At 40.2% G+C, this 14,437-nt stretch overlaps 1 protein-coding gene across 5 annotated transcripts in view; it reads right to left on the reverse strand.

Annotated features, from left to right (window-relative positions):
* Nucleotides 1–6,289: 6,289 nt before the first annotated feature.
* The window catches only part of plekha8 (pleckstrin homology domain containing, family A (phosphoinositide binding specific) member 8), a 32,224-nt gene continuing 24,076 nt past the window's right edge, over nucleotides 6,290–14,437 (reverse strand). For all 5 annotated transcript variants that reach the window (XM_059010988.1, XM_059010965.1, XM_033993371.3 and 2 more), the window contains 4 exons: nucleotides 13,288–13,418; nucleotides 12,996–13,066; nucleotides 8,698–8,759; nucleotides 6,290–7,550 (listed from right to left, as the gene is read on the reverse strand). In XM_059010988.1, the coding sequence (XP_058866971.1) occupies nucleotides 7,353–7,550; nucleotides 8,698–8,759; nucleotides 12,996–13,066; nucleotides 13,288–13,418 (462 nt within the window). In that variant the 3' untranslated portion in view covers nucleotides 6,290–7,352. The remainder of the gene's footprint in view (nucleotides 7,551–8,697; nucleotides 8,760–12,995; nucleotides 13,067–13,287; nucleotides 13,419–14,437) is intronic.

Below are 14,437 nucleotides of genomic sequence, written 5' to 3' on the forward strand. Positions count from 1 at the left end.
CAAATGCAAGGAGTATGTATGAGGCAGTCAGGATCATCGTTCCCGTGGTCTCTTTTTGCGGCCCAGCGGTATTTGGTTGCTCCTGATCTGAGGACGGCTGGTCTTCAGTCTCAGAGTTTGTTTTTTCATTTTTTTTCGCAGATTTTGGTTTGGTCATTGCGACGAAGACACGTTATTTGCTGGATGAAATTAAATGTTCACTTTAGTTTATTTAATTGGGTCAAATACTTTAAAATAAGGCTATAAATTCGAAAACATTGAGGAGCACAAAAAAAAACGTCTTACTCCATGCGGTGCTCACTAGCCAGACTTCCTAGCTTTAAAGACGTGGAGTTAGACTTCCTAGCTTTAAAGACGTGGAGTTAGACTTCCTAGCTTTAAAGACATGGAGTTAGACTTCCTAGCTTTAAAGACATGGAGTTAGACTACCTAGCTTTAAAGACATGGAGTTAGACTACCTAGCTTTAAAGACATGGAGTTAGACTACCTAGCTTTAAAGACATGGAGTTAGACTACCTAGCTTTAAAGACATGGAGTTAGACTTCCTAGCTTTAAAGACGTGGAGTTAGACTTCCTAGCTTTAAAGACATGGAGTTAGGCTTCCTAGCTTTAAAGACATGGAGTTAGACTTCCTAGCTTTAAAGACGTGGAGTTAGACTTCCTAGCTTTAAAGACATGGAGTTAGGCTTCCTAGCTTTAAAGACATGGAGTTAGACTTCCTAGCTTTAAAGACATGGAGTTAGACTTCCTTGATGAGTATTGCTGAGGTCTAAAGCTCATTGCCACTGCTATAGATTGCATTCAGCTCTTTTAGCTGTGGAGTCAAAATTACAAGCATTGCAGGCCACAAACCTAAGCCACTGCTACCATCTACTGCAGGCCATCATAACTGGATTCCAAACACGATTTGGCAGTTTCTTGAGCTGAAGAGTGAGGTTAATGAATCAGTTTTTGTCCCAATCACCCATCCATTGTTTAAGATGCACTGGGCAGTTGCCACACCGCTTTTCTGGTGAAACAAAGAGATTCCGTCAGCGTATGCATCATGCTGCTGAAGAGCTGGGTCTTGTGTCTGAATCTACTTGTGGAAGACCCGATGAAGAGGAAGAAGACGACTTCTTTGTTTTCAATGATAGCAAAGATGCTTCCCAGATAAGGACTCCCTCAACAACAAGCAACAGCAAAGCTGGTTTGGGATCCTTCATTTTTTTGAAGACTCTAGGAAGGATGTGGCATCTTTAGAGCAACACCCTTTCATAAAGAAACTCTTTGTACGCTTTAATACCATTTGTCCTTCACTTACTGCTGTTGAGCATCTGTTCTAGCTGGGACGAGTTTCTGCCCCCAAAGACATCCAACAACTTGTTTTGTTAAAAGGCTTATTCCATTGCACAAATGGAGGTAATAACAAACTGTAAAATGGCATCACCTTTTATGCAGAGGAGGAACTGCCCCCAGGAATCCCATCTATGATGGGACGCCCCTTATTGGTGGCAAGGGCTAGCTCTTCAGCTGGAGTGAAGTCAGGAGGGGGTGGGGCCCCTCCAGTCTGTCTCCTCTGACACTTCTTGTTTGCTGTAATTCAAAATGATGCCATGAATCTATATTTAATAAAGGTGACACTCTGAAATGAGTGCCTGTAATTCATGATGAATACAAAAAATAAATAAACGTGTTTTCAATCCCGCCACCGAGAAACTCTACACGCCTCATTCTGAAATGTTACCCAATAAATACTATCAAATTATAAAGAGGCACTTATAAGGGCAGGTTTAGTAATAAATATTGACTGAACATTAGCTATACATAGTCCTATATTTAACTAAGAGCTCACCAGTCTGAATTATATTTTTATATTTCAGCTTGACCTGTTTCCATGTTCTCCCGACACCCGCTGGATTTGACCTTTACAAAAACAAAAACATAATGCTTTTCATCAGCCTCTTTGTAACAAAGTTAACACAGCTATGATGAAGTTAATTCCATCCGACCGTGTTGTTTAAAAGCATCACTCATATAACTTACCGAGTGAAATTAAAAATATATTTACAGCCTATGCACTGTTGGAGTAATGTAGATTTACTCTTTGTGATATGTGTCTATAAAGTATGACCATAAACAATTATGAATCTAAATACAGTGGCACAGAAATATAAAAATAGAGTTGGGGTATGCGATTGTGTGCTTACTGGGGATACTGTATACTTACGCCTTGACAGCGTCTGCTATAGCTTGCCAGGCTGCCTCCCTGGCTTTATTGGCGGTGGCAGTGTTTTTTTTGCTAATAATATTTATTTTACTTGCTCGTATTTAGAAATTATAATTTGCTGTTCAGAGCGCTATGGAAACTATTGGTTTCCAACTGTCAACGGTTGGTTCCACGTGCACAGATAGAAACACTAACCCGGCTTGAGCTATCTAGATTAATTTAAACTCGATCTACGGTCTTGCAACTGAATTAGCGTGCTAAATTATATCCTTTCAACTCAAACCACATCATTTAAACTAAACCTGGCTTTTTAAAACCACCTTTATGCAACAGGCCCCATGTGTTAGACAGTGGTTCATGGAGAATCATGTTGAAAATGTGCAGTGGCTGGCACAGAGTGACAACTTAAACTCCATCAGACCACTGTGGGACATTTTGAAATGCCACCTTAGGCATCAGACCACCAACCCTTGCTGAAATGTCAAACGCCCTGAAGGAGAATTGGCATAATATTCCACCAGATATCCACCAAAATATAGTGACCAGTGTTAGTAACAGGGCCCGAGCTGACCCGCACTCTATTAGATAGTGGGACCCCTGGTGGAAACAAGGAGCCACTGCATGCTTGCTAAATGTAGCTTGAAACTTGTTAATTGTTAACTGTTTCAATTCCTTTATTGACAAAATTGATATTTTGGGATGAGGTATGAAAATCGTGGTTTGTTTTGTTAAAGGTATTTTGTAATTTCAAATTGTATTTCCCAAATACAATTGTATTTTGCATTGAAAATGCAGTGTTTCCAAAGTAGTTTGTATTTTGTATTTGGATATATTTTTTATTTTGTATTGAAAATACATTTACGGAAGTATTTTGCCGAAGCTTGGGTATACATTAACTACAGCCATACGTTTGAACTATAGTGTTATTTTCAACTACTGTACCCATGCTTGCTCTGACAATGCAAACAAAAACAACAATTATTCTTATTTGCTTTATTGACCACAAACAATATGGCTGTGAAGCAAATACTCACCACATTGTTTTTAAAATTCTAACAGTGCAGATGGAATATACTTAACAAAAGGCCTGCATGTACATGAATATATTTCTAAAGAATCGATAATATTGCATTCCTGATTGACTGCTTTGCTATAGTAATAGAAACCATTCAGACTTCCTCCAAAACCAGGAATACTGTATTTATTATAATCGTCTAAAAATATGGTCGACAGATAGGTAAATTGGTAGGTTAGGTTGAGGGGGACTAAGATGAAGCCGACAAATCCAGAATCCAAAATCAAGAAGCCTGTCGCATATTCACCAGTCACAAACACGCATTGCAAGTGAGTGGATTCAACTGTACTTTATTCATTTATTTATTTATTTAAAAGAACAGACTTTTGGTCACGTGTTTCTGGTAATTCCCAGGCAGGCTACAAGCTGTCATTTCCACCGCAAGCTGTGCAGCATAATTGCGTATTCTTTATGCATTATATTTAAATATCATACATAATTCATATGTTTTCAATGGAGCCCTGGCCTTGGTTATTACTACTCCTTTAAGTATTCTGTGGGGTTTTGAAATAGAAGAATAAAAATAATTAGCAGTGACTAGCCACTGAGAATCCCTGTTTGCTAAACTGTTCTGATCGGACAATAGGATGCAAAGCATCAAGTGAATACAAGCTACTAGATAGTCATGACAAGATAGTCATGCTACCCATAGCTGCAGATTGACAGAAAGAGAGAGAAAGAACTAAGAAAATAACAATTGCTATGCATGCTGGTTAGACCCCAGCACGATACTTGTTTGTTTTGTTCTGTCTGTTTTGGCCATTGTGCTGTTTTGTTTGTGTTTAGTGTTTTGTTTCCGGTTTGTTCAAACCTTTTATTTTGTTAGTTTATTATTAAATGTGCATAACAGCGCTTTCATATGCTGCAGTACTGACTGTCTGTGTCCATTCTCTTCCGGGTCTGACTTCACCACAAACCTATCCGTCACAGTCTCATAAAAGTTTTTTGTAATTTAACAGCACCTTAAATTGGAGAAACAGCGATCATTTTGCATTTATTAGGTGGCCAATGCCTGGCATATCCTATAGGTTATCGTTTTCCATCACGTTGCACTGAGAGACTGAAAGCCACAGATCTAAACATATTCAACTATCAATGTAGCCCTGCATAACCTTAACACAATTTTCCGTTTAGCGTATGAATGCTCCATGTGATTTTATACCAGCGTGGTCTATGACCTTGTAGCCAGTAGCTCTGACCCAGTAATAGTATCAGGAAATAAATTCAAGCTGTCAGTTTGTTTTCTTCTGGAAACGTATATGATTATTTGAATGTCTGAGCTTTCCCTCAACTATCAGGTTACTCCGAGAGGCCCGCAAGAGGGCCGGAGTGCGGATATCCCCGGTCTTCACCACAATCATTTTCAGGGGCTCAGTTGCAGGAAGAAGGCAGGGTACCAGCTGTTAACGGAAACCTAGTGGAAAACGATGACCTATAGAGAACTATGCCAGGCACGACCACTCTCTGAAGAGCACAGATGAACTGACAATATTGGTGGTGCTTGCTAGAAACATATGCTCAATTTCCAGACATGACAGATCAATACACAACACATCAACAGCTTTTCTTTCAGCTGCTTGTTTGTGTGCGTGAAAGAATGCACCCTCTGGAGTGATGCTAATCAAAAAAAGACAGCACTAGTCATTATAATACTACATATTAGCCGACAACGAAACCTTTTCAATGTCTTATTAAAACTATTTTCTATTGTTTTAAAGGGATAAAATGGAAAGATTTAGAAAGAAAAGAAAGGTTAGCAAATCTTGTTTTCAGGGTGTTGTATTACTGGTAACTGAACAGCGTATGTGCGTTTTATTCTTACACTGGGCTATGACAAGAAATAGAGACGGCTGCCATAATTAACACTGTAAATACGGGTGCAGAGCCTCCATGGGCAGGCAGGATGGTACTGATTTGATGCACCAGGTCTGTAAGTAACTTGCTTACATTTCTCTGAACAGATACAAGACCATTCTTTCATGATTACCACCTCTAATTAATTAGGGAAAGGGAGGTGGTAATGTGCAGTTCAGTATTTTCTCTAGAATGGCTGGTTATAATCATCATGTTTTACTTCTCCTCGTGAAACATCAGTGTCTGCATTCTACCATAAACCTTCAGTCAAAGCTCATCTGACTTCTCCATCATGAAGTAAAACAACTGACAGACGAAGATGTATAAATTATATATGAGTCTATAGTTTAAAAAAAAAAAGAAAAAAAGTCTGGGATAGTCTGAATAGAAGAAAGTGCAGGGCCTTCAAAAAGGGTTATTATGCTTTGATTTATCATACATTACTTATTACTAATGACCATTAGCTTAAAATAACCATGGGGTAATTTACACAAAGACAACGTTGCATGCTTTTCCCCTATAGATAAATGATGCATAATGAAGTCCTGTTGATCAATACCAAGAAAAACTGAACAAATGATTCTTTTCACTGAAAAGTGTTGTGCTTGGCAAGAATAAATCGTATTATGTATTATAAAGTATTATTGCTTACCTTATTTCCATTATTTTTTTGTGCAGCCTTTTTAACATTAACTCTTGAAACTGCATGTCTTTGTTTCTACCATTACTATAAATAAAATGATAAGAAATGTTGGGGTCCCATAAACCCCAGCTGTTTTATGATTACACGAACCACCTGTCTGTGGTTTCTCCATGATTACCCCTAAAAACAAGTGGTTGTTGAAGTCCATGTGCTTATACGGGAGAGGTATGTAGACCTGTGCTTTATCCTAACCCCTTAGTCAAGTAGTGACATTTAGCTCATTTCTTTAAATCAGTGCTATGTCACGTTCCTTCAACACGGTTTAGAAAGCTGTATGTCAGAAATATTAAAACGTGTTCATGAGATCTTTTAATACCACAGGTATTTGACTTCCAACTGTTAATTTACTGTATTCCCCCCACTATAACAATACATGCTGCCAATGGCATAAAGATGCCTTTACATTTTACTGACATAATGTTTACTGTATAGCTCAACAAACAGAATGGAAGGTTTTTTAAGTTTAATAAAACTGTATAAAATGAAATACATAAATATATATTACAAGTCATTTGTAGTGTGTTATACAAGAGAACACACGCTCAATAATCATTTTAAAGTAACAGATTACAATATAAACAAACAGAGAGCTCAATCTATAATGTAAAACAGAAGAAATCATTTACACACATGAAAATCTCCCTTTGCATTAAGGTTACATAATTATACTTATACTTATAATCTAAACAGAATTAAAAACTAATACGTACCATTATTATAAACTAATAAACATTGTTAAATCTTTTATGCACAATGAAAATAGACCCATAGGCTTATAATGTGCATCAGCAATCATGCCATTTCAGAAGGAAACATCTCAGTATGTCAAGATACACACTTTGTAAACAAAAGCAACACGAAATAGTACTACTAATAATAAAAAGGACAGATACTTGGCTTGGTAATATTACCTGTATGTACACGTGATACCTGTAAACTGACATGCCTGACTGATCCCGACTTCAAATTGACAACATGCTAGTTCCCATTTTCAGGCTTCAAGCTATTCCTTAACATTGAATCATATTCCAGGTGTGGTGTGGTGGAATCCTTCTACATGCTAAATATTTCCATTCCATTCCACATCCACAAACTATCAACCTAAAGTCATTTTCTTAAATCCATTTCTGCTATTTCCTTCATATCGTCTTCATGCAATTTTAACTGTCTAGATCCATGTTGTTTTATTCTTACACTGGAACTCCAATGGACTTTATCTATTCAAGACAATGGATTAAAACAAGTTTTGTCTAAAGTAATAATCCACAACCTAATAACTTAAGGAAGTTGCTGTATTAAGCTTTTACCAAGCAAAGGGTTACATTATCTACTGTGGTTTTACTTAATTTAAGGCAACATACATGGATTATGTATACTTGGTTTCATTGTGCTTAAAGGTAAAAGCTATCTTTAGTCAATTGTAACACTGATGGAATAAAATATCAAATACAAAACAAAAATCTCAGCATTTGAAATCCCTGCTGTCTGGTTTTGTTGAGTTTCCCCAATCATCATACAACCTCATCAGACTCTAGACTGTATTCTTCATACATGGCATCTAGTATTGCCAACTGGTTCTCCATGGCTGGCAAGTAAACATCAAGGTCCCTGTGCATCCCCTTGGAAAACCCCGCCTTTCTCTGGTCACCTTCATTAGAGACGAGCGCTGCAGCAAAGCCTTCATAGGAAGGAGCAGCCCTCAGTGCCAGCTGAAAAACAATATAAACAATGTGGACTGCAAAAAGCCTAGAATCCTGGAAAAAACAAACATTCATCTGAGGACCTCCATTACTGCTGGAATAACCCTTACAACACTATACTGCCACCCAGAGATTTCCACTGAAAGCAATGAAGCAGTTGTGCCACTGAAAAGCTGGAGCAGAGTGATTGCTGCATTGCATATTAAAACAAACTAGATGTTTTGACTATAAATATTTCTCAATGTTTTCAACCTCTTGTAGGTATTTCATCCGTAACAATAAAACACTCAATGGTGGTAAACGTACTGCAGTAGTACCAAAATAAACTTTTAGAACTTTTGTCATTGGATTGCATTTGTTTTCCCCATTGATTTATAGTGTTTTATAGTTATGCACTAAAACCTCTTGCTCAACAATGTGGTTTGTAGAGTCTTTGTAAAATGATTTGATTTTGTGTAGACAGGATGTGCTAAAGATGCACACCCTAGTGGTGCTTGACAGTCCTGCGGTGAGAAGAGACTCTTCAAACAAGGGGTGAAACCAAACAGTCGACTCAGAGACTGATAGTCCACTAAACTGCACACTTCAATTTCAAAGGAGTAGCAACAGCAATATACTCATGTGTTTGTGGGTTTAAAGTGTATACTACTAGTGAACTAACAATGTAAACATTTGAATTGTATTCATCTGTATGAATTAAAGACAAAGGATGTGACTTCAGGTGGATGGAAAATGCAATCCATTACATAAAAATGATATTTTAGAACATTAACATAACAAATCCAAGCAGTTTTAAAATAAAGTGCACAAACACAAAGTGTTACAAAACTGCATGTATGTAAATAGAGAACCAGACATTATCAAATACATGATTTAAGTGGCGACCAGTCAACTATTTAAGCCTTGGCATGCCTCGAGGTTTTGTAAATAAAAATTACAAGGCATGTCATTACTTACAGGGAGTCTATTAATCTATTAATAGCCCTGATGTGACCTGCGACCATATGTTGCAAAGGTTAAAAGTGTAAATGATTGAAGTGGATATTTTCATTCTTTCTTCTGTAGAATAATTTATAGAAACTGGCATTTAATTCTATGAAAAACACAGGTTTATAATATTTTCATTAATTTTAAAGGTAAATATGGCTGTACTCACAGCAAAGACTCCTCGCACAACCCAGCCATGGTACTGCCGTAGTGTTTTACCATAAGCATTATCTGAAAAGACAAATCTGTGCTTGATTCCAAAGCATATACAAGCAATGCAATAAGTTAGGGACACAGTAGAGCAATGCAAATGCTCTTGAGATCTACCAGGATCAGGTTACCAGGAGCAGCAGCTGTAGGCTATTATTTAATAATCCTCTACCCTTACTTAAGTCATCTTTAGTAGCAAACATTTAAGACCAGGTTCCGGTGGCGGTTTGAAAAAAAGGGAGTTTTTGTGAAAAACACTAAGCATCCACAGGGGTTTTAATGCAAGGACAATGGCATATCTGATTCAATACTTTGTAAACATCTGTGTTCTGCCCTGTTTCCACTTCCAGCTACGGCTGCCCACGGCAACAAAACCGGGCGTTTCCACGGCTCGTCTGAGCGGCTGAGTGCGGCTCTCTGGTCAGGTTTTGTATCTCATACTCTATGCAGCCAAACTGGCTACAAAGAATGTGTGTTGTCATGTAGCCAGGAGGTGCTGCTACTTTGGAATGGGATTCATTAAAAGCCCTGCACCAGTTTACAAAGCACATGCCCCAGGGAAACCTTCACAAACACTGACATAGGCAACGTCATAAAGGAAGATTAAAAATAAGATACATTTCCATATAGAAACTAATTTTATACTGTATATATAGAAAACATTCAGTAATTTTGATACTGGACGAGCTTGACTTCCTCCTCTCCTCCCTCACCTCTCCCTCCACCCCTGTTGTTGTATTAGGTGACTTCAACAGCCACCTCTCCAACCCTAACCACTGCTGGATTTCTTCCCCTTCTTCACTTTCTGTCTCTCCTCGTCCCCACCCCACCCCATTCACACAGAGGGCCATCAATTGGACCTCGTCTTCACCAGGGACTGCCTCCTCCCGCCCTCTCGGTCACTCCTCTCGATATCTCTGATCACAACTTATCTCCTTCTCTCTGTCGCTCCCATCCCTTCCTACTCCATCGACCCCCTCTGCTACCTTCTGTCGAAACCTCAGTTCCCTCTCCCCCTGTCTTCTCCTATGCTGCTCTCTCGCACCTCCCCTCTATTGACTCCTCCTCCCAACTCAGTAGATTCAGCCAACTCCACCCTTTTATCCTTCACCTGCCTCAACTCCCTTTGCCCTCTCACCCCTCGACCTGCCCGCCGCTCCCTGCCCCAGCCCTGGCTCTCCTCCGTGCTCCGCTCAGCTCATACCGAACAGCGCTGAAAAGAAATGGAAGAAAACCGATCTCCCTGCTGCCTTGGATCTCTATTGCTTGCTCATCTCTTCCTTTGCTTCTACACTCACCTCTACCAAATGCTCCTACTTCCACTCCATCATTCAGTCTTCCACTAACAATCCCCATACTTTTCTCTACCTTCTCCTCCCTTAGTCTTCTCCCCTCCCTCTTCCTCTATCTCTTTGCCTCCTTCTCCTCTAAAATCACAGACATCCGCAAACTCTTCAATACCTCGCCTCCTTCCCCACCATCCCCTCCTCTGCTCACAATCCCCATCACCCTGTGTAACCCCTACTCTTCTACTCTCCTTCTCGCCCCTCTCGGACTCCGATTTTTGCTCCCTGCTCCAGAGCCATAAACCCACCATGTGTGCTCTGGACCCCCTCTCCACTCACCTCTTCCAAGCTGCTGCCCCTGCTCTACTCCCTTTCATTTCCTCTCTTCTTAACACCTCTCTGCTGTCTGGCTGTTTCCCCTCTGCCTTCAAACAGGCCGTCATCACCCCCACCTTAAAAAAAAAAAAAAACCCTCCCTTGATCCTTCATCCCTCTAGAACTACCGTCTTGTCTCCCTTCTCCCGTTCCTCTCAAACACTTGAGCGAGTGGTACATCGCCAGCTCTCTGCTTTCCTGTCAACACATTCTTTGCTCAACCCCCTCCAATCTGGTCTTCACCCGGCACACTCCACTGAAACTGCTCTTCTCTCTGTCACTAACTCTCTACTCTCTGCATGTGCTGCCTCCCTCTCCTTTGTCCTAATTCTCTTCGACCTCTCTGCTGCCTTTGACACAGTCAACCACTCTATTCTCCTGTCCTCCCTCGCTAACCTGGGACGCTGGTCACATGTACCGGGTGTCCTGGCATGACACACCCTCTGCCTCTTGCTCTCTTTCGACAGGTGTCCCCCAAGGCTCAGTCCTGGGACCCCTCCTGTTTTCTCTCTACACCCGCTCCCTGGGTCTCCTCATCTCCTCCCATGGCTTCTCATCATTTCTATGCTGCTGATGCCCAGATCTTCCTCTCCTTTCCCCCCTCTGACTCCGACATGTCCTCCCGTATATCTACCTGCCTCTCGGTCATCTCCTCCTGGATGCACTCGCATTATCTCAAACTCTACCTCTCCAAATCTACCCCACTGCTGATCTCTCGCTATTCCTCTTGAATCCACCACCATCTCTCCCTCCTCATCCACCAAGAACCTCTGTGTCACCCTCGACCCCTCCCTCCTACTCTCAGCACATCTCTACTCCGTCACTTCTTCCTCAGCAACATACGCAGAATTCTCCCCTTCCTCACCGACTACTTCACACAGCTCCTAGTTCAGGCCCTGGTACTGTCCCGCCTTGACTACTGCAACTACCTCTGGCTGGCCTCCCTGCCTCTGCCATCCGTCCGCTCCAGCTCATCTAAAACTCTGCTGCTCGCCTTGTCTTTTCCCTTCCTCGTTTCTCCCACGCTACACCACTGCTCCGCTCTCTGCACTGTCTCCCTATCGCTGCTCGCATTCAATTTAAAACTCTTGTACTCATCTATCATTGTCTTGACCTTTCTGCTCCCTCCTATCTCATTTCTCCCTACGCCCCCTCTCGCCCCCTCTGCTCCTCCACCATCGGCAGATTAGCTGTACCCCCTCTCCAGTCCCCCGCGTCCACAACTTGCTACTTCTCCACCCTTGCCCTTCAGTGGTGGAACGACCTACCCACGGATATCAGGACTGCTCAGTCCCTGACAACCTTCCGGCGCCTCCTCAAGACACACCTGGTCAGACAGCACCTGTAAACCTCACTACTCTCGACTATACTGGACTAGATGGCACCCAATTGTACAAATACTTGGATCAGCTTGCACAGAACTGCTCCAAACCTTGCCGAATTCTACTACTGCTCTTAATTATAAGTATTTCCTGTCTCTTGTATTTGATTTTACTCTTATAGGTATCCATATTCAGGTTTTTTTGTCATTGCTCTTATTTGAAATCGTTCTCATCCACTTATCATACTTACTACATGCTCTTACTGGACTTTACTCGTATAAGCAAATATTTTTACTATAAGTTAACTTCTCTTAGTTGAACTAGCGCTTAAATGTAATTATTTACTGTATTCTTTATTTTGCTCTTACTTGAATTTGATCTTATTTGCTACTGATTTTATTGTACTTTATAATTGCTATTATCTGTAATGTGATATTTTATAATGTGATACTTTGTAACAATTGTAAGTCGCCCTGGATAAGGGCATCTGCTAATAATAATAATAATAATAATAATAATAATAATAATGTTTCTAAAATGGGAAGTCTAATTTAAATCATGTTTTTCTTACATCAATTCTACTGCCCTATACACTGGCCCTAATGAGTCTATGCTCGCTGCCATATGTAGCTGCCCTCTGCTTCAACTTCCCAGAATCCTACTGGAAAATGACGCTGCAGTGCGGTAGAGATTTCACCTGTAAATATGTGCAGAATACAATCAATACCTCAAACTGCGGCTGACCACCAGCCAAAATCCAGAGAGGGAAATTAAACTAGACGAAACGAGCTGGACTGACCTACACTTCAGAGCTCCTGCAGTGAGAAGTGAAAACAGTGGCTTGTCCCGTAGGGTAAAATAAACCATTGGATATCATTGGACTTCTACATAGTGGCAGCGAAAACATTTTAAAAATCTGGGCTTGACACCAGATGATTTTATGATAAGTGCCCTCAGCTACATGAAATTAGGTTTTATGTTCACAGGTTTCAGGAATGAAAAGAAAATAGTTTTAATGCATTGTTATCTGGTGGCTCCAGAACCCAATTCTATATATACACACACACACACACACACACACACACAGAGTAGTGTTAAAAAAGTTTGGAAATAACAAATAATTTACAGCAAGACTAGCGGTTGGGATTGTATTGTATCAGAAGTCCTATATTTGTTATATAATACAAAGAGCTACAGATTTAATAATAACATTATTAACCACGACCTAGGTAATAAAAGGTTCTGTTAGCTGAAAGAGTAGAAATTGTACTTACTTAGTGCTGCATAGATATTTTTTTCTCCATTATTCACCTCTGCTAAAAACTCTTTCAAGAACTTTAAGCCCCTGCAGCGAACACATAGGGAAAAAAAATATATATATATAAAACAGCGGAAAACAAGTTCACAGAACACAACTAAAACCATATACAGGGTTACAAAACACCCTGTACAGAGCTGTACCTCCCCTCCATATAATAAAGGTTGGTGTGCCCTGACACTACACAGATTAAGGCAACAGCAGAAATGTTGTATTTTTAAAATGTACCTTTGAAATCTATACTTTACCTTTTCAACCAAAGAAGTGCTTCTGTGGCCGAGTTCCTAACCTGAGCCATGTTTGTCTCCACTTCGTACAGAACGATCTTTTGCAGAGTTGTGAAATTCTCTGGATCGCTAATGTATTTCTGATTGATTTTCTAATGAGGAAACAAATACAGTAAAGCAGTGACTGGGTTGCATTGTTAACCCAGTTTCGATCCACATACACTGGAAGGCTAATCCCAGTATATTAGCTAGAAGTCAATAATTAACCACAGTACTTCAGGAACAGGACTTGCAGTTAATTGCTTCAATTCATTATTTAAGCTAACTTTGGTTGAACCAAAAACCTTTAATTGAAGGGACATCTTCCCCAACCTTGCTCCAGACATAAGAAAAAAAGGTCCTAAATATGCAAGTACTGTAGATTCTGCATGGATAATAAAACAGTAACCAACACTGCCCCACAATGGAAACTACAAAGAACTAGTCTGAATAATTTCCTATCCACGTTTTATTACAATGGGATTAGCAGTTCTATTGATATATTTAAAACTCTGAATCTGGAAAGTTACCAATAAGTCCCTGTGGATTCATATTCTTATTTGTTTATTTAGCAGACACCTTTATCCAAGGCGACTTACAGAGAGTAGAGTGTGTGAACTATGCATCAGCTGCAGAGTCACTTACAATTACGTCTCACCCGAAAGACGGAGCACAAGGAGGTTAAGCGACTTGCTCAGGGTCACACAATGAGTCAGTGGCTGAGGTGGGATTTGAACCGGGGACCTCCTGGTTACAAGCCCTTTCTTTAACCACTGGACCACACAGCCTCCATATCTCCCCAATGGTTGGATAATGCTTTATTTTTCTACTGCCTCAGTGGGGGTGGTGGTGGATACTGTTCCATACATATTTTTGGTGAATATAAAAGCAACAGTATTTGCATAATATCCATCTGATTCTGAAAAGTTCTTACTTTATATAGCAATGCAAACTTCTACAGTATATGAATTTAAGATTATGCTGATGTTTTTCCATTGATTTTTCCTTCACCAGTGACATAAAACAATCCTCTTACATAAGCTCCAACTGTCTTTTGAACGAAAGGCTGGGATCTTTAAACTTTTGATACAACTTCCACGGAGTTGTATCCCATTCCAACTGTGGGTGTGTT

The sequence above is a fragment of the Acipenser ruthenus genome, chromosome 3 (genome assembly GCF_902713425.1).
Source record: "Acipenser ruthenus chromosome 3, fAciRut3.2 maternal haplotype, whole genome shotgun sequence".
NCBI classification, from domain to species: Eukaryota; Metazoa; Chordata; class Actinopteri; order Acipenseriformes; family Acipenseridae; genus Acipenser; species Acipenser ruthenus.